We start from the raw sequence: 22,072 nt of genomic DNA on the forward strand, positions 1-22,072 counted from the left end.
TGAGAGCCTGGCCCAGGTGCCCAGAGAGGGGGTGGATGAACCATCCCTGGAGACATCCCAGGCCAGGCTGGACGGGGCTCTGAGCACCCTGAGCTGGTGACGATGTCCCTGCTCATGGCACGGGGGGCACTGGGCGGGTTGGGAAGGTCCCTTCAACACAAACCATCTGTGATTCTCTGGTGACACGGGGGGGCTGTCACCTACCAGCTCGTGGCTCTGGGGCTTGCCCTGCAGCTTCTGGTGGTAGTCGAAGGTGAGCCGGTCCAGCACGGCGTGTTCCTCCTCGTCCACCGTGGCCATGGATCGCTCCTTATTGATCTTGTCAATGTCGATCTGCTCCTCGCCCTCCAGGATGGCGTTCCACCAGTACTCATCCCCCTTGTTCAGGTTGATCTGGGGACAAGGTGTGGGTCAGAGGAGACCCCCCTGTGGGACGTGTCACCCCCTGCCTGCCCCACACCCCCATGGCGGCGGTGCCACCAGCTCACGTTGCCGCATGGCTCCGCGGCATGGCCGGGGCTTGGCCACCAGCAGAGGGTCCCACTCCAGCTCCAGGTTCCCGTCCATGGGTGACATGGGAGACAAATGCTTGTTCCTCGCTCCTTTGGTTGTCCAATGGCTTTGCACAATCCCACCGCAGCCAAAACCCCAGCCCGTGCCACAGCTGGTGACACCAGCCTGTGGGTGACACCAGCCTGTGGGTGACACCAGCCCGTGGGTGACACCAGCCTGTGGGTGACGCCAACCCGTGGGTGACACCAGCCCATGGGTGACACCAGCCTGTGGGTGATGCCAGCCCATGGGTGACACCAGCCTGTGGGTAACATCAGCCCATGGGTGACACCAGACTGTGGGTGATGCCAGCCTGTGGGTGACATCAGCCAGGAGGTGACACCAGCCTGTGGGTGACACCAGCCCATGGGTGACACCATCCCAGGGGTGACATCAGCCAAGAGGTGACACCAGCCCGTGGGTGACACCAGCCCAGGGGTGATGCCAGCCTGTGGGTGACACCATCCCATGGGTGACACCATCCCAGGGGTGACACCAGCCCATGGGTGACACCAGCCCAGGGGTGACACCAGCCCAGGGGTGATACCAGTCCAGGGGTGATGCCAGTCCAGAGGTGATGCCAGTCCAGAGGTGACACCAGCCCATGGGTGACACCAGCCTGTGGGTAACGCCAGCCCACGGGTGACAGCATCCCAGGGGTGACAATGTCACCTGCTGCTCCGTGCCACCCCTGCTCACCACCAGCCCGAGCCATGGAGGGCTGGCCTGAGGACAGGGGACACTCTGAGGACAGGGGACACCACGGGGACACGGGACACCCACCCGGCTGGGGAGGCCGTGCCGGTGCCAGCGTCACCGTGGGGCCACCCCCACCGGGAAGCCCCACTTGCCGCTTCTGTTACTTTGCCAGGAGAGGGGTGGGCTCCTTCCTCCTCTATTATCTGAGCAATAATCCCAGCAGCACGGCAGATTTATGGCGTTCGTCGGGCCTCTCTGCAAAATCATCAATAAAGGCCGACAATACAATTTACTCAAACCTCCCTGGAAGCTCCAAACAGCTCTGGAGGGGAAAACACGGGCGGCCGCGGCCGCTCCCGTTCCCGTTCCCGTTCCCGAGCCGAGCGTCTGTCCCCGGTGCAAAAAAAAGGAACCAATGAATACGGGAGGGGGTGGTTGGGGCTTAATCCTTCTGGGGGAGCAGAGCCGGGGAAAGGCGTTGGTTTTTCCAGCTAGACGGGCGTGCTTGTTCTGTGTTTAACACGATTCCACTTTCCAGGGGAGGAAAAGCCACCGAGGGTTTTGCTCGTGGGCTTCCCGAGCCTGGGTGGGCGGGGGGGACGGGAACATCCCCCCGAGTGTCAGCCCCTCGGAGCGGGACAACCCCAAACCTGGCCCGGGAGCATCCTCGGGGCTCGCTGCTGCTTCTCCTCGGGGTTTGAAACAAGAGCCATGTCCCCACGGTGCCATCGGTGTGGCAGATGCGGCGCGCGCGGCGTGGCCACCCCTTGGCGCGTCCCCAGGCAGAGGGACAAACGGACGCCCAAGGACTTTGTTGGTTATCAGACGTCACCCACTGCCACCCCGAGCACCAGGGGGAGGAAAACTCATCCCTTCCCCCTTGCTCTGCAAATCGCCAGCACCCACCTGGCGCAGACTCCGGGGAACCCCCACGAACCAGCTGGGAAACCCCCCTGAGCCCCAAATCTCCCTTGATTCACCATTTCCCCCCCAGTATGGCTGGCGGAGCTGCCGCGGGTGCCAGCCCGGGGATCCTGTCCCCCCCCGCCCCACGCGTGGCCCCGGCTTTATTTACCGCATAATGTTTCCCACCCTGCTGGGAAGAACAGAATTATTCATTTCTTCGCCAGCTTTTGGGTGCTGCGCATCGCTCCAGCGCCGAGCGCTTCACAAACAGTCATTAATTAACCTCTGCAGCCCGCCTCGTGCGCACAGGGGGAATCTGCTCGATCCCCTTGATTCCAAGGGGAGAGGCGCAAAAGAGGGAGCGAGACTCTGAAATGTCCGCGGGTCAGGGCAAAACTCTCTATACCGCCTGGAGTTTGGGGTTTTGTGGAGCCAGGGGGATCGGGCTCTGCTCCCCAGGAACAAGCGCCAGGAGCAGAGGAAACGGCCTCAAGTTGCCCAGGGGAGGTTGAGGTTGGATGTGGGAACAATTTCTTCCCCAAAGGGCTGTGGGGCATTGGAACAGGCTGCCCAGGGCAGTGCTGGAGTCACCAGCCCTGGAGGGCTGGACAGACGGACGTGAGGTTCTCAGGACATGGGGCAGTGCCGGGGGTGGGTTACCGGTGGGCTCCATGATCTCGAGGGGCTTTTCCAACCAAAATGACTCTGTGATTTTCAGCAGGTCGAGGTCCAGGAGGGCTGAAGGCTGTGGCAGACCCCTGGGCTCAGCCCTCACCCACACACCGAGGAAAACTCCGGTGTTTGACCACACGAGGCTGCTCCTCCCTTGGGGAACGATCCAGGAACCTCAAGTGGGAGCAGGGGTTATTTTTTCACAAGGACACATCTCAACCTGATTCCGTTCAGACAAGACAAACGCTTTGCTGCTCTACAAGTTCCCCAGCTGACGGCTCAGCCCAACTCTCCGGGGTCCCAGAAACGCTGGTGGCCATTTGCCGGCACAAGGATTGGGCCCCTGCGGCGTGTCCGGGCTCTCGGTCAAACTTCAGCTCCATTTCTAAGGCTGCAGGTTCCCCAAGGGCCTCCTGGGCTGTCGGGAGATCTTCAACCACCTCCAAGTGGGTCACAGCCCAGACGAGCGTTTTGGGGTGCGCAGGGAGGCAGGAACGGCGGCTGGGAAGGTCACAACCCTTAGTGGTTGGTTCTGGGCTTCTTCATCGCACGAGGTTTCTTCTCCGATCTGAAATGCCTTGTTAGAGTTGGGGAGATGCTGCTGAGGGATATAAGTAGGTCTTGGAAAAACACACATCTCACCAGGTGCTTTTCTCCTGGAACAGCAACCGTCACCCCAAAAGTCAGGGAGATGTTTAGGGAGTACGGCGGAGGCAGCAAAGGGAGAGCATCACAGATTATTACAGACTTGGCCTCGTGGCTCACGGGATGACAAGCCGAAGCGTGTAATCGCTGTTCGAGGCAGAACTCTGTGACAAAAGCCCAAGTGTGGATAACAAACGCTGGAGAAGAGGAGAAAAAAGACAGGGAATGGGGGGAAAAACGTCCTCCGCAACAAAAATAATCCCAAAACGTGTTGTGCACAACACCCAGTGGAGATTTCTAAAAACAGCTCATGCGGAGCTATTTTAATCTCGCTTTCGACAAGCAAGCGGGTGTGATGGAGAAGGGAGAGCGCAGGGATCACACCCGGGCGCGAGGCTTTGGGACAGGGACACCATCCTGAGCGGGAGGAGCTGTGGACAGAGCTCACGCGGTGTGGGATCCGCTTCCAAAACGACACCCGCTGGGTTTCCGCGGCGGCCAGGCTGTCGCGCGAACGGTGAGGGTGCCAAGGACGAGATGGGGAACGCGTTGGAAAGGCAGAGCGGTGTCGGAGGGCTGGGGAAGCCGTAAGAGCAGCCGGGAGAGCGGAGGGATCCTGATGATTGATGTGTCCTGCAAGAGCGAACGGGACCCACCGGCCTCTCTGAGCTGATCTGGGACTGAGCAAACGGGAGAGATTCCAGCTCCTCGGCTCGAGCTGCGCCCGCAGGGATTGCCTCGACGCGAGGAAACGGCCTCACGTTGCGCCAGGGGAGGGTGAGGTTGGATGTGGGAACAATTTCTTCCCCAAAGGGCTGTGGGGCATTGGAACAGGCTGCCCAGGGCAGTGCTGGAGTCACCAGCCCTGGGAGGGCTGGACAGACGGACATGAGGTTCTCAGGACACAGGGCAGTGCCGGGGGTGGGTTATGGGTGGACTCGGTGATCTCCAGGGGCTCTTCCACCCAAAATGCTTCATTGATTCTAACTCACAGACCGTGACAAGAGCACACGCAGGGTTTTCTGCCAACAGAGCTGCCGAGGTGCCCCGAGCAGTGACCAAGGCACCAGGATCTCCTCACTGACCCCCCACTGGCACTGGGTGCTTTAACCCCGCCTGGGCTCCCAGGTGGCAGGTGCCACCTTGCAGCACATCACAGGACACAGACACCCCCGACCACCACGCTCGGGGCTCACACGGAGCCGCACAACACGTGGATGCACAAATCAGGTGCAGAACGGGGCCATCTGCCCCATCCGCCCTCCAAGCCGACCCAACCGGCTCCCGGCCCGGCCCCGCGCAGGCGCTTAACGAAGCAACTCATTAACTCATGGCTGGGTGTCGCCTGATGAATGAATCGGGAGGAGTCGCAAACCACTTTTGGCTACTCGGCGCACGGAAACCAGGAGATGCTCTTGGGCGAGAATTACTCACTCTGCTCCAGTTACCTTACAATTCTTCAGAGCGAAATCTCATCCCACCACCAATATGTTGGCAGCCAGCTGGAGATCCTCGGCACCTTGTGCTCGCGCTAATTCGAAGCGAGACCCAGCCCGAGGGTTGGAGGAACAGGGTCGCTCCCTGTGGCCGCTCCAGAAGGCCCCGAGTCTCGCTCCGCCCGCGCCATTCCCGTCCTCCTCCGAAATTCCCTCCCTTGCTGATCCCGGGACGTCCCCAGGGACTCCATCCACTCCTTGGGTCACCTCTGCACGGGTCTGTTCCTTCCCAGGATTGTTTCTCTTCTCAGGATTGTTCTTCTTCCCAGGATTGTTCTTCTTCCCAGGATTGTTCCTCTTCCCGGCTGAGCTAATTTTCCAGAAGCTTAAGAACATTTTAAAACCGCGGGTTAACGATGCCACCACCTTTTTCGCCTCGTTTCAACGGCCTAAAGTAGTCGGAGAAGCTTCTCCCGGGGTGCAAAACAGCTTTCATTGCTCCTGAAACTTCTGGGAAAGCCTCTGGGTGGAAAAGGAGAGGGCGAAGGTGGCCAGAGGGGGAAAAGCCCCACTCCCGGCACATTCCGGGTCCCCAAACTCACACAGGAGTTTGGCAACTGTTTGCCACTCAAGACGCAGGCGGACGGGGAGCAACGCAAACCCCCAGGACAGTTACAGCTGCGACACGGCCCCCGGGCGGTGGAACTCCCACCCGCAACCTGAGCACCCCGGAAACGAGTCCGCAGGCTGGGAACACGCTACAGGGTGGTAACAACCCCCAAAACACCTCGCCGGGGAAGATCTTGGGGTGCAGGCACAGCGCGAGCCATGGGGCCTGATGGAGGCAAACGGAGACGAAGCCACAGCAACCGATTCCAAGAGGAGGAATAAACAACTGAGGCAGGATGGAGAGGAACGGTGGGGATGGGCGTCTGGGGCCAGATGGGGACCAGACGAGGCAGGGGGCAAAGGACACAGTGCCATGTCACAAGCTCTCTCTGCCGATCAGGGGACGGCGACCACGTGCTGCCACCACCGCAGCTTGGGGACCCCTCTCGCCCAACCCCACGGATGTGCCGCTCTGCCAGAGCACACAGCGCACACACTGAGCTGGACGTCGGACGGGGAAAGCCAGACACGTCTACCTCTGGCTGTTTAAGGAGTTTATCCAGTTTTCCAGGCCAAGCCCAGCAAGGGCAGGCGAGGAGACGCGGCCGGCGCGGAGCAGCCTTACCAAAACGCACTTGCCGGGCTCCAGGCTCCAGAGGGAACTCTCCGTGTTGATCTTGTGGGTGAGTTTCCCTTCCATGAGGACGCGCTGGCTGCTCCCCTCCAGCACCGCCACGCGAATCGCGCCGCTGCTGATATCCACAGACACCTGGAAACACAGAGGGAGAGAGAAAATAACGCGGCAGGTTCCTGCGTGTCCTCGTGCTCAGCTGGGGCGTGGGGTCAAGTGCACTTGCTGGGGATGAGAGAGAGAGAAGAGCTTTCAGACCCGCGTGGAAATCCCGCTGTCGTGTCCGAGCAAACTGCAACAGCTCGGAAAAACGAAACCTCTCCGGGGACTGAAAGGCAGCGGGGCCTGGGAGCCCGAGCCCTGGAAGGATTTGGGGCAGCTGGTTGTGCCCCGTGCCTCAGTTTCCCCACTGAGAAAAGCAGCAAACCTACAGGGCTCCTCCACGGTTGGGCAGCGAACTCCTGAGGAGCGCAGCGGGTGCCCAGCTGTCACCACAACAAGCCGGGCACAGGTGTGCATGTTCCTGGGTGGTGCGAGCTGGAAATGGGAACAACTCGGGGATTTCTACAGCGACACAGGCAGCGGCGGCTCGTCCCCCATTCTGCCGCACGCACCAAAACCTCCCGAGCTGCGTTTCCCCCGTGGGAAGCGGCGCGGGGCGCAGCGCAGGCCTCCCGAGGCGGGGACGCTGCGGCACGGCCCCCGCTCTGCCGCCGCGGGGGACGGGGCCGCGGCAGCTCCGTCCCCAGGAACGGGGCCAGGTCCCGCCTGCGGCAGCCATATGGGGAACCCTGCTCCAACCTGCCGCGGAGGTGACATGGCTGTCCCCCGGGGTGACGGGGGCCGGCTGCGACTCGGCTGTGCTGCACGCGGTGCCCTCGCTCTCCGGAGAGACCATATGTTCTTTTTTATTCCCCGTCGGCCCCGAGCACGAGCCAGCGCGGGGAGTTACAGGGGGATCTGGCCGGGAAAGGAGCATGTTTGTGGCCCCCGGTGCTGCCCCGAGAGGAGGAGACTGCGGTGAGATTTGCCTGCATTCTCTCCCAGAGTTCCCCCAGATCTTCCTCCCGCTCTGCAGATCTCATTTGAAATGTTATTACATTATCCATTACCTAGGAGATTTCCAGCGGCTCACTAGCTCCACGCAGGCAAGAGACGGGCAGAGCCGCTCCAGCCGGGGAGGCACCACGGCTGCGCCTGATGTCACCCAGACAGAGTCCCCAAACCCACCACGTGTGACAAGGAGCAGAGGAGACCCAGCACACAGTGACACCGGGACTGAGCTGCGGTGCGGGGAGCAGGGCTGCGGTCACAGTGGGTCAGAGAAGGGATGTTCCGGCTTTGTCAGATGGGAGAGGACAACAGAATGAGAGGAAACGGCCTCACGTTGCGCCAGGGGAGGTTGAGGTTGGATGTGGGAACAATTTCTTCCCCAAAGGGCTGTGGGGCATTGGAACAGGCTGCCCAGGGCAGTGCTGGAGTCACCAGCCCTGGAGGGCTGGACAGACGGACATGAGGTTCTCAGGACATGGGGCAGTGCCGGGGGTGGGTTATGGGTGGACTTGATGAGCTCGAGGGGCTTTTCCACCCAAAACTGTGATTTTATGAGAGGACGCCCGGCTCTCACCTGGCGCCTGCCTGCAGATGGCCGCTGAGATTCCTCCTGGATGGGAAACATATCCGGAGAGGCTGCGGCACCGAGCAGCTTCCTCTGGCCATGTCTGAGGCTTCACCGCAGGGACAAAGTGTGTGGATCGCAGAATCACAGGATGGTTTGGGTTGACGGGACCTTCCCAGCTCCCCCAGTTCCCCCCGCCATGAGCAGGGACATCTGCACCAGCTCAGGGTGCTCAGAGCCCCGTCCAGCCTGGCCTGGGATGTCTCCAGGGATGGTTCAGCCACCACTTCTCTGGGCACCTGGGCCAGGCTCTCACCACCCTCAGCACAAACAATCTCTTGTACTTAACCTAAATCTCCCTCCTTCAGTTTAAAACCATCACCCCTTGTCCTATCGCAACAGGCCCTGCTGAAAAGTCTGGCCCCATCTTTCTTCTCGGCCCCTCTTAAGCACGGGAAGGATGAGGCTCTGCTCCCTGCCACCGACTGTCCTTGTCCCCGGCACAAGGACGGGGCTGGTGACACCGGGCTCCCAGCACAGCACAGGGTCTGCCCGGAAAGGGTCAAGGGTAAAAAAACAAGATGACCCCCAAGTTTTTTGGGGTGTGGGGGCCAGGGATGCTGGAGATACAGATGGCATCTCAGCTTTGGGATCCATGGGGACAGGAACAATCAGATGGTAGAGGTGTTTCATTGCAAGGGGGCTGCAGGAGAGAGCTGGGGGGTGAGGGATGTCCCCGAGGTGGCTCTGGGACCAGCAGGACACGAGGAGAGGGAGCGGAGAAACCCAAACAGCAGAAGCGATCCAAACCAGGCAGAGTTAACCAGCCGCTTCGCAAAGCGATCGAACACCCGCATCTACCTGCAGCCGGCAAAAAGGCCACTCTGGGCACACCGGAGGTGACAGGGGACGTGGAGGGAAACGTCCGTGAGGACTCACACGGTGCTGCCCAGAGATCACAGGGTTTGGCACACGTGGCTCCTTCTCAGGTGCCTCAGTGGCAAAACCACTTCTGGTCGGTGTCCCTGCTCTGGTGGGGAGGGTGACCAGGCCCTGCGAGGGGCCGCCCGTCCTCCCTCTGTCCCCTGCGCCCCAAGTTGTCCCACCACCCTGCGCGCACAGCCGGCACCACCGGGCTTTGCCAGAACCCGGCACGGAGCAGGGAGAAAAAGCGCGATCCTGTGGGAAACGCCGCCCCGGCAGCGCAGCCACAAGCAGGGGCACCCTGGGTGCTCCCGGGCTGCCTGCCCCCCACCCTGCGCTCCCCACAAACCCCTCTGCACCCCCAAAGAACAGCCGGTTCTCCCAGCGCTCGGCTCGCTGCTGCCGAGCCTTTCCACCACAGTAATTTCTGTGCACACTAAAACGCCCACGCCCGCCCACGCAAATCAAACAAGCAAAACACAAACCTACGAAGGAATCGAGCTCATCTCCTCCGAGCCAGGCAAAAAAAAAGAGGCTCGTTGTCATTATCTCTATTTAAGTGCTTGGGAAGTGCTCGAATCCACGGGCCCCTGTTGCGCCTCTAAGTAGATCAGAGAGGTGGAGACCGCAGAGGAAGATGCTCCCACCTTCCCCATCGCCCATTCCTGCTCCACGGCCACTTTTTTGGAGCTCCATACAAGGAAACTTGAAGCTCACCCGAGTGAAAATGTGCCATAGCAACAGCCTGAATCCAAAAAAGTGTCATAAGGAAGATTTTGAGCAGCATTAGAGCTGGGCGCGCTCGGAGCCCGGGGACCAAACGGGGGAGATTTTTAATCTCGCCTTGGCAGGCAGGAGCCAAAAAGCTGCTAATTTTTTAAAAAGATGAAGCTGTGTGGTGAATGGAGGGGAATGCACGACCCAGCACCAGCGTGTCCAAACTCCACGGAGCTTTAAAACGGCTCTGAACCTTCCTGCTTTGGTCTGTGAGCCAGTCTATCTGCTTCCAGTCCCCCGAGGCTGGAAGAGGTGGAAATAAGCACTTTAAAATGAAAAGTCAGCCGCCAAGAGGGCTGGATGAAGCCAAGACCGGGAGACTCCTCACAAAGGAGAAGGAAAGTCCGATGTCTGAACAGTCGATTGCCCCGAGAGGGAGGACGGCAGGACCAGAGCTGCATGGGAAGGAGCTGCCCTGATAATCATCCCCATCCACAGCCCGGGGCGGGCAAAGCCACGATGCTATTGTTTTTTTGGCAAGGACACAAGTCCCCTGGCACAAAGGGCACTTCCCTGGGCAGGGAGAGGCATCGTGATCACAGAGGGATGGAACACCCGTCTGGATGCCCCCAAATCCTTCCAAGAAACTGCCTGGGTTTGTTTCAGAGAGATGCAGCTCCCGGTCCCCCGCCGTCCCCGCGCAGCCGCTCGCTCCCTCGCCGCTCCGGGCTGGGCTGCTGCTGCCAACCATGCTCTTTTGGCACAATCGGGAGCTGTGGGGGCTGGAGGCCCTGGACAAACCCAAGTAGGATCATTTCAGCCACCCTGGAAGCAGGAGAACGGGGGGTGGGGGAGTGCGGAGATCCCAAATGGAAAAATACTGGCTGCGCCGTGGGGAGGGCAGCACTCCGGAAAGAGCGATGGGGAAGAGCGGCTGGAAAGCTGCCCGGCGGAAAACAACCTGGGGCTGTTGGTGACAGCGCCTGAACACGAGCCAGCCCAGGTGGCCAAAAAGGCCAATGGCATCCTGGCTGGTACCAGCGCTGTGTGGCCAGCAGGCCCAGGGCAGCGACCGTCCCTGTGCTGGGACCTGGGGAGGAGAAACCTCCAATCCTGGGGGCAGTTCTGGGCCCCTCGCGCCAAGAAAGGGCTTGAGGTGCTGAGCGAGTTGAGAGAAGGGAAGGGAGCTGGGGAAGGGGTTGAAGAAGGAGGAGAAGGTTGAGGTTGGATGTGGGAACAATTTCTTCCCCAAAGGGCTGTGGGGCATTGAACAGGCTGCCCAGGGCAGTGCTGGAGTCACCATCCCTGGAGGGCTGGACAGACGGACATGAGGTTCTCAGGACACGGGGCAGTGCCGGGGGTGGACTCGATGATTTTAAAAGTCTTTTCCAACCAAAATGATTCTGTGATTCTAAAGACAGGAGAGTTCCAACTTCTGGGTCGCACTAACCCCAGCTGTGGGGACGCCCCCTCCAGGTGAGACCCCCCCCTGCCCACGCAGGCAGCGGGAGGGTCCCCAGGTCCCTTCCTCCCCACGCAGGCTGTGCAGAGGAGCCGTTCCAGCAGCTCCCACTTGCAAACGAAAGGCTCCAAATCAGCGGGAGCAAGCAGGAAAGGAGTATCCTTCATCCCCAGCCAGGCTTGGAAACCCACAGGGGAGTTTGCAGTCAGTGTAAGCTGAGAGAAAAGCACAGAAAGCGCCAGGAAACCGCGCTGGGGCCAGAGAAACAGGACGCCACAGTCGTAAAGGGGACACGGCCACACTGGGACCATCAGTCCCCACCAGCGCCGGAGAAAAGGGCACAACCGCATCCTGCTCCTTGAGAAGGAAGGACAAGGAGCCTTTCCGTTCCAAACACAGCTTCCCGGGACACCCCGAGGGAAAGGGGCCCAAAGACACGGCGTTAAGGCTGCCTTACCTGTTTGCCTTTAAGGATGTGCTTGGGCACGGGCACTTTAATCTCCAGGTCGCTGTAGTCTTGAGACCAGGCGTAATTCTCTCGCACGGCTCCGTTGTAGCTGTCAGGGTCTGTCTGGAACTGCTCTTGTCTCCTGAGGAGGAAAAAAGGGGTGACATGCCAGACATTGGACAGATTAGAGACTGGAGAGAGCAGGAAAGCTGAAAGCGGGGTACGAGAAGCAGAAGGGAAGGCAGAGCCATCCTGCGAGATCCCCAGCACTTCAGGCTGGTGCTCAGCCCCTCCCATGCTGTTGGGGCTGCCTAGGAAAGGAGAAGGTTCATAGAACCATTTTTATTGGAAAAGACCATCAAGCTTATCGAGTCCAACCATAACCCACCCCTGGCATGAGGGACCCACAAGTGACCCCAGGATTTGAGGTTTGGCCTCCCCAGCGCCCTGGACACCGCGACCTGGTGCACCAGGAGAAAACAGAGCTGGTTTATCCTCTTAATTCTATCACCACTGGCCGTTGCAGCTGGTGACACAGGTGACAGAGCCGTGGAGCAGGACGCCTCAAGAGCCAGCCTGACGTGGAACTGGGACAACTGGGTCACAAGTGACACTTGGAGCCAAAACTGGTCACTTCCAGCTGCGAAATCTCAGGAGAAGGACGAGGAGGCGGCCGTGAGGGCGGGATTGATCGCATCGATACGCGATAATCAAGAAAGCATTGCCAGCCAACACGGAGATCGGTGTCACCCCACGTCCCTTTAGCCTGCTGAGGATCTTCTCCATCGCACCCTCCCGGGGGGGTTTCCAATCAAATCAAGCCCTGCCTAAAGATAGCTGCGGTGCTAACAAAAGGCTAACAAAGAGATGTTGAAAATGTTTCAACATGCACCTGGTCGTCAATCCGGAGCTGGATAAACACGGGGCCGCAGTAACTTATATAAGGGGGGGGCTGGTGACGAGTGGCCCCAGGGGGTGGCAGCTGGTGGCCCTGGGGACCCCCCTGCGCCCCGTTGCTCCCCGACACCCCCACAGTGCGCGGCCGTCGGCAGCAGCGGGCGGGGGCGGCTGCCAGCAGCGCGGCGCCCTGAGGATTATGTAAGATCCATCAATTTTAATTAAATTAGGCTCTAAGACGATCGCAGGGTGTTGTCGAAGGGGTTGTGTGTACACCACCCTCCCCCGTTTATTTTTTCTTGGTGTTTTCACCTCCCTTGTTACAACCGCCCGCACCCCGGGGCGGTTTTGATGCGGTTCTGTGTGCAGCACGGGGGTCCAGCAGTGGCCGCGGGCTCCCGGCCTCGGGCCAGTGATTTTTCGGGGCAACGGCATCACTATTTTTTTTTTGGGGCATTTTGGCCTCTCCTGGCGGTCGCCCATTGGGTGCCCATCGCCATGGCAACGGGGTTGGCATGGCAGCGCCGAACCGCCGGCGCGAGTTGGTTCCAGCTGTCGGTTTTCCCAACCGCCCCCAGACTGTGGGAGTCGAGCAGGCTGGAGGGCGATGGGGGAACGGAGCGGGGACCGGGGGCTGCGGGTCATCGGGGGTCCCGCTCGCACCCTGCACAACCAAATGGGTTCAAACGAGGGAGGGTGCGTCCCCGAGCATCGTCTTGGTGGCACCCAGTGATGCTCTGGTGGCACGAGCCTCCCTGGGATCACCCTGTATGAGGCGCAGGCAGCAAAAAGGGACGTTTCAACCCTGGTTTCATCCCCCTGTGCCCTCACAGAACGTGTCCCGGTGCGGGGGACTCTGCTCGGGGCAGCGCAGGGACACGCCGCTCCTGCCGCGTGCCCTGACCCCTCGGGCTGGAGCGAGGGTGTATGTGGCCGCACGGTGACGCGGAGAACAAACCTGAGCGGGGCTTAAAACCTGCTGGGTTTTGGCCTCCTAAAAGAGGGAAAATTCTCCTTCTAATCAGCGAGGAGCTGGGCAGAGCTCCCACATCCTCACCAGCCGGGGCCACGGGGACCGCAGCTCGCTGGGCGTCACCAACCCAAGTGTCGGCAGCTCCCAAAGAGCGAGGGAAGAATCAGACAAGAAGCAGCAAATCACAGAATTGCAGAATCATTTTGGTTGATAAAGACCTTTCAGATCACCGAGTCCAAGCATAACCCACCTCCGGCACTGCCCCGTGTCCTGAGAACCGCATGTCCGTCTGTCCAGCCCTCCAGGGCTGGTGACTCCAGCACTGCCCTGGGCAGCCTGTTCCAATGCCCCACAGCCCTTTGGGGAAGAAATTGTTCCCACATCCAACCTCAACCTCCCCTGGCGCAACTTGAGGCCATTTCCTCTCACCCTAGAGAGCTCATGTCCCCCAGCCAAACCATCCCCATGCTCCACATGGAAAATGATGTGACTGAACCTCCCTCCAGCTGCCACTGTCCATCCCAGGGACATGGAGACTGTCACTTGTCTGCTCCTTCCCCTGAGACCCAGCCCAGACCCCTCCAGCCCTTCGGGCACGTCACCACCACCCATCCCTGCTCCAGCTCCACTCCCGACCTTCAAAATCCTTGGATGTGAAACTCATGAGGTGACTTTGTGCCCCAAAACCGGATCACAAGAGGTTGGGAGACTCCTCTGCAAGTTCAACCACACACTCTTGCACAAAACGAGGGTGACAAACTCAAGCCTCAGCCTCGTTAAGCGCCTCTGACAAATGGCTCCACCATCTCCTGGAGCAGCTCTTCCTTTCCTGGAGGTTTTCCAGCCTGGTCCAACTGTGCTCTGCACACCCCGCTTCATGCCAGCGGCACTCAAGAAATCAGGCCCAGCTCCCCGGCCGGGGGGCGGCTGCCGTCCTCGTCCACAGCAGACGGCCCCAGCTCACGGAGAACTCGGCCAAATCCACCCCTCGTGTCGCTTCCACAGCTCCACCACGCCGCAGGCAAGAGAATTTCCTGCAACATCGTCGCCAGGAGAAATCCCCGGCCCCAGAGCCACCTGAAGACAGAGGCGGCATGCAGCGCGCAGGGCGGTTGGATGGGGATTCTCCCGGCAGCCTTGGCGATAGCGCAGCTGCTCGCGGTGCGATGGGCAGCTCACCGCGGTGCCAAACCGCACGCCAGGGCTGAGGGAGGGTGAAACAGCACCGGTTTTAAACCCGAGGGTTTGGCACCGTGTGCACTTGGCTGCCGGGTGGCGGGGACGGTGTTGGTGGGTCTGTGTGTTCTGTCTTGTTCTATTTTTTGCGCGCGATGTGTCATTTTGGGGGAGGTGAAACCTTTAACAATGCAGCACCGAGAAGCAGTCGATCCGCGTTGCACATCGCGCGGCTGCGCTCTCACCGGTCCCGGAGCCGCGGGGCGCAGGGTCAGACCTGACGGCAGCGAGGGGGGGACCCCGAGGAGATGTGGTGGCATCTCCAGGAGATGCTGCTTCAGCGAGGGCCTGAGCCACACACTGAGCCCAATATCCAGATTTCTGGGGGTTTCTTATCCCGGGATTTCCAGCTCTGCGGGTGCACGATGAGCCGAGCGATGCGGGAACAGCGACCGCGCCATCCTCTCCTCTGCGGACACGGGGCTGAAGGCGCTTCCATCCTCAGAGCACGACAGCTGCAGCACCTGCTCTGTAAAAGCAGTGCCGGACACAAACCGAGCGCAGGAACCAAACACCGAAGGATTTGGTTGAATGTTTTATATGAGGAGAAGTAGGGCCGCCCATGGAGTTCCTCTTGACTGAGGATTTTGATGTAAGAATGCAAAAGTTGAGGAAAAGATTGCCTGTGGCACGGGGCTAAGGACGGCTGCTGCTGTGAGGGGTGCAGAGCGGGGCGAGCGCCATGAGACGGCGTTAACATGGGCCTAAACCCAATGGACTTGCTTTTTCCTCCATAAGAAAAGAAAAATATCCCAAGGATTTTCAGAACTACATAAGGAAACCGACCCTCTCCGCCTGGAGCATCCGGGCTTTCCCATCCTCGGGAAGCAGGCGATGGGTGTGTGGGATACGCCGCTTTTGCAGAGTTGAGCGCGGTGCGACGGCTCAGCCGGCGCTGGTTCTTTGGTCGAGCACAGCGCTGAGCTCAGGGCGGGGGTCTGCACCTCAGCGGCACCGCAGATCCCTCCAGTCACTTGGCATTCACCGAGAGCTTCTCTGGGGCCGGCGCTGCTGTTTGCTCTTAGTCAAGGTGAATTATTTAGGCAGCTGCAACGCAAACGTGTCAAGCCAGTTAAGTGATGTGGAGGCGGGTGGAGGAGAGAAACAACCTCAAGAGCCGAAGCTGAGTGAGCGGGACCAGCCGAGGCTGAAGAGGATGAAGTGGGGGGAGAGCCGGGCTGGCACAGAGAAGCCTCACAGAATCACAGAATCAGTTTGGTAGGAAAAGCCCCTCAAGATCAGAGTCCAACAATAACCCACCCCCGGCACTGCCCCATGTCCTGAGAACCTCATGTCCGTCTGTCCAGCCCTCCAGGGCTGGTGACTCCAGCACTGCCCTGGGCAGCCTGTTCCAATGCCCCACAGCCCTTTGGGGAACAAATTGTTCCCACATCCAACCTCAACCTCCCCTGGGCAACTTGAGGCCGTTTCCTCTGCTCCTGGCGCTTGTTCCTGGGGAGCAGAGCCCGACCCCCCTGGCTCCAAGCTCCTTTCAGGCAGTTCAGAGATCAGAAGGTCTCCCCTCAGCTCCTGTTCTCCAGCTGAACCCCCAGGTCCCTCAGTCTCCATCACACTTGTGCTCCAGCCCCGTTCCCTTCTCTCAACTTGACACAGAAATGCAGCCCCAGACCCACTCCCTTTCTGCTCCTGAAAGAAGAATTTCTACCATTCCTGCCCTGCTCAGGCTCTGCCGTCAACACCTCATCCCGTGAGGTCCCACTGGCACATCCCAACCACCAAAACGAGCTTCTCTCTCGTGCGACACCGTCCTCCTTCAGCGCGGGGAACACGGGTGTTGTACAGTCACCCCACGGCCAAGAGTGGAGAAAGCCCCCAGCTCCGCGTCCGAACCGCCGTCAGAGGCCCCGTGCGATGCACGAAACCTTCTTCACGCTGGAGACGTTGCCAAGAACGGAAAGATCTCATTAAGTAATAATGAAGTTCCGAGCAAGCAGGAAAAGAGGAATATCGGGCGCGGCGCGGCCGTGTGCCCGACCCACATAACCATGCGGCGCGGGCTGCGGGGAGACGCCGCGCACGCCGTCAATCCGGCCGGCGGTTATTGCCGTGATCAGATGTTTGCATGCAGGTGGTTGCTCCATGACAGCAGCCCAGAGTGAGCGGCGTCCATCACCATAATTAATCCCGTGTCCAGTAAATTTTGGGAGAGAAGCTCTTGCTGAGACCAAGTGCTGCGGGGCTGCACCAAGGGCTTTTCCCCCTGATTTGGTTGGAATCGCCTGCCCCGGGGTGGGTTTCACTGAGTCAGGTGCCTCTGTCACAGTTCAAAGTGCCAGAGTGTGGCCAAGAGGCCACCAGCATCCTGGCTGGTACCAGCGCTGTGTGGCCAGTAGGCCCAGGGCAGCGACCGTCCCTGTGCTGGGACCTGGGGAGGAGAAACCTCCAATCCTGGGGGCAGTTCTGGGCCCCTCAGCTCAGGGCTCAAAATGGCGGCACCAAAGTCACCTCAGGGCTCAAAATGGCGGCACCAAAGTCACCTCAGAACACAAAATGGTGGCCCCAAGGGTGGTGGTATCACCTCAGGAAAGCCCTTGAGGTGCTGGAGCGAGTGGAGAGAAGGGAACGGAGCTGGTGAGGGGCTGGAGCACAATGTGATGGAGCGGCTGAGGGACCTGGGGGTTCAGCTGGAGAACAGGAGCTGAGGGGAGGATCAGAGAATCATTTTGGTTGGAAAAGCCCCTCAAGATCATAGAGTCTCCCCCACCCCCGGCACTGCCCCATGTCCTGAGAACCTCGTGTCCGTCTGTCCAGCCCTCCAGGGATGGTGACTCCAGCACTGCCCTGGGCAGCCTGTTCAATGCCCCACAGCCCTTTGGGGAAGAAATTGTTCCCCAGATCCCACCTCAACATCCTCCAGCACAACCTGAGTCCAAGCTACTCTCCCCGGTGCCCACTGCACCCAGGCTGGCAATGTGGGGAGGGGGCTCCCCGGTTCGAGGTGCCCAACGCAGCACCCACACCAGAAGATGCTTTTACCGCCCGAGCCATCAGCCAAACAGCAAATCCACCCAACCCACTGCAGCTGGAGCCCCACCAGTCCCCCCATGGGACCAGACACCCGTCCCGCTCCCTGCCAGCTCAGAGCTTTGCTCTTTTCCAAGCTCGTGCTCTTCAGGGCAGCTCTGAGCCTTCCCTTTCGCTTCCCAAGTTATTTACGGAGCCATTCGACGGAGCCAACTTACTGACATTAGATGGGTTGAAATGCCAGCGCCGGCTCGCAGGAGAGTTTCGGAGTGTCGGCACCAGAGGGCTGGATTTCACTTACTGCTGGGATATTTAGGTCAAGGACGGCAGGACACGTCACCATTCGGAAAAGTCCCCCTGGGATCTTATAGCGTTTGCATGGAGCTTATACAACCTTGGATTTCAGAGGTCTCCTCCAAGAGACCTACGCGCAGGCAAACCGGGCCAGATTCAATGAAAGCTCCCCTGGAAAAGGGGGATCGAGCCAAAGAAATGTAAAGGGGATTGAAATTTGGGGAGCAGGGGACAAGGTGGCTTCTCAGAACCCCAAACCACAGACAGAACTCGGCCTGAACTCCCCCAGCGCCCAACGGCACAACCGGGCCGCGCCGGACCCAGCGCACCGGGTAGTTTTCCACATTATGCTGCTTCCTTTGGTGAACAAGGCGATATTAAAACAAGCAAACAGATATTGCTTTTTTAAATAAGAACCAGGCACACGCTATCCCTCAGTCTCCAGCCCTGGGATTTTTCTGCTTGTTAAGAGAAAAAATTTATAGGTTTTAATTTAGTTATTTTTGGTCCTGGGACCTAATTTTGGAGCTCGGTACCTTGGTAGGGCAAGCAAAGCCCTGAGCGATTCAGTGCCTGACAAGGGAACTGCTGCTCCACTGCTGATCTCAGCAACGCGGAGCCCCATTCCTTGGGAAAAACGCTGGAAAACTGGGCCCCGACTGATTCCTCCTCAGCCATGAAAAGGCTCGTTAGAGTCGAGGGCTCGTTAGAGTCGAGGGCTGCACCAGACAGGGCTTGGGGGGATCTCAGCCTCGCCTCGAGCGTTTCAGCCCTTTGAAAAGACGCTTCCCAAGCAGCCGAGTTTCCACCGCGATGGGAGAAGGTTTATGTGTTAAAATAATTCTCCCAGCAGGAAGCCGCAGCCGCTCTCCATTGCAAGAAGAAAGGCAGGGGAGGACTGGACTTCCAGAGAAGTTTCCCCGCTTCTCCCAGTATAACCTGGGCACGTCCCTCCTTGAAACCAAACGTGACGGCACCGCAAATCCAGCACTGCAGCTGCCAAGAGCCAAAGAGCCTTCGCGTGACTCCGTGAGCCAAAAACACGCCGCTGTTCCTCTCCCGGGCACGCCAGAGGATGGAGGGCTGGATGAAATTCGTGTTCCTGGTCGGCACGGGCTGCAGCTCCCGCCTGGAATGTCGGAGTCGGGAGGAAAAGGGTTTAAGTGATGCTGGTTGAGTTGGTGGAGGGAACTGTGTGGCTGGATAAAGGTTCTTGGCCTCACTGGGATGGCGGCGACAGCCCAGGAGCAAAAACTGGGGTAAGAAGTGGAGAACCCTGATGTGTTCACACACACGCAGAGCACGGGGATGCGCCGGCATTGACAAGGGATGTTGGAGGATGGTGGAGGACCAGGAGGAGCACGAGGATCCTCAAGGGAGAAACAACCAAACAAACGAGGCCTTTTCAGCCGAAAAATGGGTTGAAATGGGGAAAGGGACGTGATGGGAAAACCCCGCACAGGGCTGAGAAGGGAAACAGGGAACCGCTCGCTGCCTCTCCACCCGCACACACGGGTTCCAGAGCTGCACGGCAGGATGTCGCCGTGGAGAGCCCAGGCCTGCGAGGGTTGAAATTCAGAGACAAAAGGGACAAAAATAACCCACCAAGAGACATGAAAGACCAAACGCTCGCTCTGGCTCGTGGTGGCAGGGGGAAAAGTCGGAGGAAGCATCGCCGCACGTCTCGTTCTGTTCTTCTCCGCTTCCCCGAGCGTCTGCTGCTGGTGGAGACGGGATGCGGAGCCAGATGGAGCTCGGCGGCACCAGGTCAGGCCGTTCTCCAGAGACGCGTGTCGCCGTGGCTCGTGACGGGCCGGGGCCGCGCTGGGGGAATTCCCTTTGCGGCACCTCTGCGCGGCGCAGGAATCAGAACCAGGACACGCTCTCCATTAAAAATACGGATCGGGATCAGCTCTCGTCTTTCTGGGTCAGGCTGGAAGAACGGCACGAACCCCACGCCGCCGGGCGAGCTCACGGCAAAGCCCACGGGGACACGGGGCATGGAAACCGGTTTAAGTGGCTTCTGGGCCAGGCAGATCCCGGCCAGAGCTCCGTTCCCTTCCCCAGCAGTGAGTGCGCAGCGATACCTTCTCTCCACAGCCACGCTCCGGGTGACCAGCAGTGAAATTCCCTTCTCCGGCACCCCGAGGAGGACAAAGCTGTGCCAGAAAGTCCATCCTGCACCTCGCAATGAAAAATAAATCCCATCTGGGCCTCCAGCAAAGCCAAGTCGTTGCTAAGTCACATTAGATTTACACAAGAGCCTCAGAGAAATTTCCCAGGGTTATTTCGGGGACGCTCCCCAGCGCACCCCACAAAGGGTTAAACCTCGGCTGCAGGGGCTGGAGCTCAGAAAGTCAGTTCAGCAGATTAACACATTTCAGTTCCAGTTTGTTGTGGGGGACAGCGAGCCGGAAAGGACACACGGGGGTTTTGTAGGACACGGCTGAGCCCTGACACCCCCTGATGGAGACGGCAGAGCGGGGAGCAGCCGATGCTGGAGCAGAGATCATCGGGATGGGGACACGATGGGACACGGGCAACGCTGCTGCCTGTTTGTTCCCTTCCCTGGTACAACCGCACTGGGAGCATCTCCCCCCGGTCACACACAGCGAAAGACAAGCAGGGTCTCCTTTGAGGCCCCGTCGGGCACCATGGAGCCGCCAACAGCCCCTCCTCACCACGGTCCCCCCTGCAGCCTCCTCTCCCCACTCTGCGTGGGAGGAACCAGAGAATCAGAATCACTTTGGTTGGAAAAGCCCCTCAAGATCAGAGTCCAACAATAACCCACCTCCGGCACTGCCCCACGTCCTGAGAACCTCATGTCCGTCTGTCCAACCCTCCAGGGATGTGACTCCAGCACTGCCCTGGGCAGCCTGTTCCAATGCCCCACAGCCCTTTGGGGAACAAATTGTTCCCACATCCAACCTCACCCTCCCCTGGGCAACTTGAGGCCGTTTCCTCTGCTCCTGGCGCTTGTTCCTGGGGAGCAGAGCCCGACCCCCCTGGCTCCAAGCTCCTTTCAGGCAGCTCAGAGATCAGAAGGTCTCCCCTCAGCTCCTGTTCTCCAGCTGAACCCCCAGGTCCCTCAGCCGCTCCATCACACTTGGGCTCCAGCCTCTCACCAGCTCCATTCCCTTCTCTCAAATCACTCCAGCACCTCAAGGGCTTTCTTGGCATGAGGGACCCACCACCATGTTCTGGGAGAATCCTTCACTATCTATCTGCTCCCAAAGATCCTTCTCTAGGAACCCTCCTGGACAGACAAACTGCTCTTTGCAGTGGGTCATTATCCCAAGATCTGAGACGATCTCTACCAGAGCATCCCAAACAGCCCGTCCTGAGCACGCCTGGAGAGACGCAAGGGCTGGACGGAGAAATATCTGAGGGTGGGACATTCAGCACCACACACAGACTTCCAGAGCCACCATCACCAACCTGCTGCCACGACCTCTTGCCTGCAGACAGAGGAGCCCCAGGGATGGGCTCATGGAGCAGGAGGATAAGAGCGTTCCCCCCATTCATACTGGGAGGAAGGAAGGAGCAGAGTGGAGGCAGGAGCAGAGTCATAAAGCGCAAGCCGAGCGCCCAGGCCGGGCTGCCGGTGTCACACGTGGGCTGCTGGGCTCTATTTTAAATGCTGCAGAGCAAATCTATGCAGGACGAGATCCAGGCTGGGGGGAGGGGAGGGTGCTGGGCGGCGGGGGTGTTCAAAATTAGGAGCTGAGCTCAGGTGAGGACAATTTTGGGGACCAGAGAGGGGAAGAGCCGGAGCCTGCGCACACCTCCCGGGATAAGTAGTCCCGTGGTGGGGGACACAAGGGGGACACGCTCCCCCAGAGAGGTGAGGACAACCAGGGCAACCTCCAGCTGGGCTGAGGAACCGGTTTTGTCTGTGGCACGAAGGAGAGAGCTGGGGTCCCCCTCTTGGCACGCGGGTCACCCCAAAGTCACCGCAGTGCTCAGTGTGCTCACAGGGCAAAGGGAACTGCGCTACCTGCATTTCACGGGATTCAGGGACAAGGAACCTCCTTGCCCTCGGGCATCCGTCTGCACCCACAAATCTGCCTCGGTTCTGCTCTCCCCTTCAAGATTGACCCCAAAAATGCTGCCACCGTCTCGCCGCGCTTGGCGAGATGCTCCCAAACGCATGGCGAGGCTCTGATGGGAGCTGGCAGATCTGGGATGGTACCTGCCCTACATTTACCGAGCAGTCAGGTTGACAGAATGAGCAAGTTTTTATATAGATTTCGGCGGCAGCGGTTTGCTGTGGCGGGGGTGGGGGAAAGGAGATGGAAAATATTTTCATTTTAAGCTCTTTTCTGCATTCTTGCTGCTGGAGTCGCGCATTATTCATGCGCCCCTCGG

The 22,072-nt window shown here is 59.5% G+C and overlaps 1 protein-coding gene across 1 annotated transcript in view; it reads right to left on the reverse strand.

The window, feature by feature from the left end:
* NUDCD3 (NudC domain containing 3) overlaps positions 1 to 22,072 on the reverse strand; it is a 28,668-nt gene that overhangs the window by 1,194 nt on the left and 5,402 nt on the right. The window contains exons 3-5 of the mRNA XM_080360187.1: positions 11,329 to 11,461; positions 6,145 to 6,288; positions 205 to 393 (exon numbers count right to left, since the gene is read on the reverse strand). Of these exons, the coding sequence (XP_080216313.1) occupies positions 205 to 393; positions 6,145 to 6,288; positions 11,329 to 11,461 (466 nt within the window). The remainder of the gene's footprint in view (positions 1 to 204; positions 394 to 6,144; positions 6,289 to 11,328; positions 11,462 to 22,072) is intronic.

The sequence above is a fragment of the Nesoenas mayeri genome (assembly GCF_963082525.1).
Source record: "Nesoenas mayeri genome assembly, chromosome: 27".
In the NCBI taxonomy this organism is placed as follows: domain Eukaryota; kingdom Metazoa; phylum Chordata; class Aves; order Columbiformes; family Columbidae; genus Nesoenas; species Nesoenas mayeri.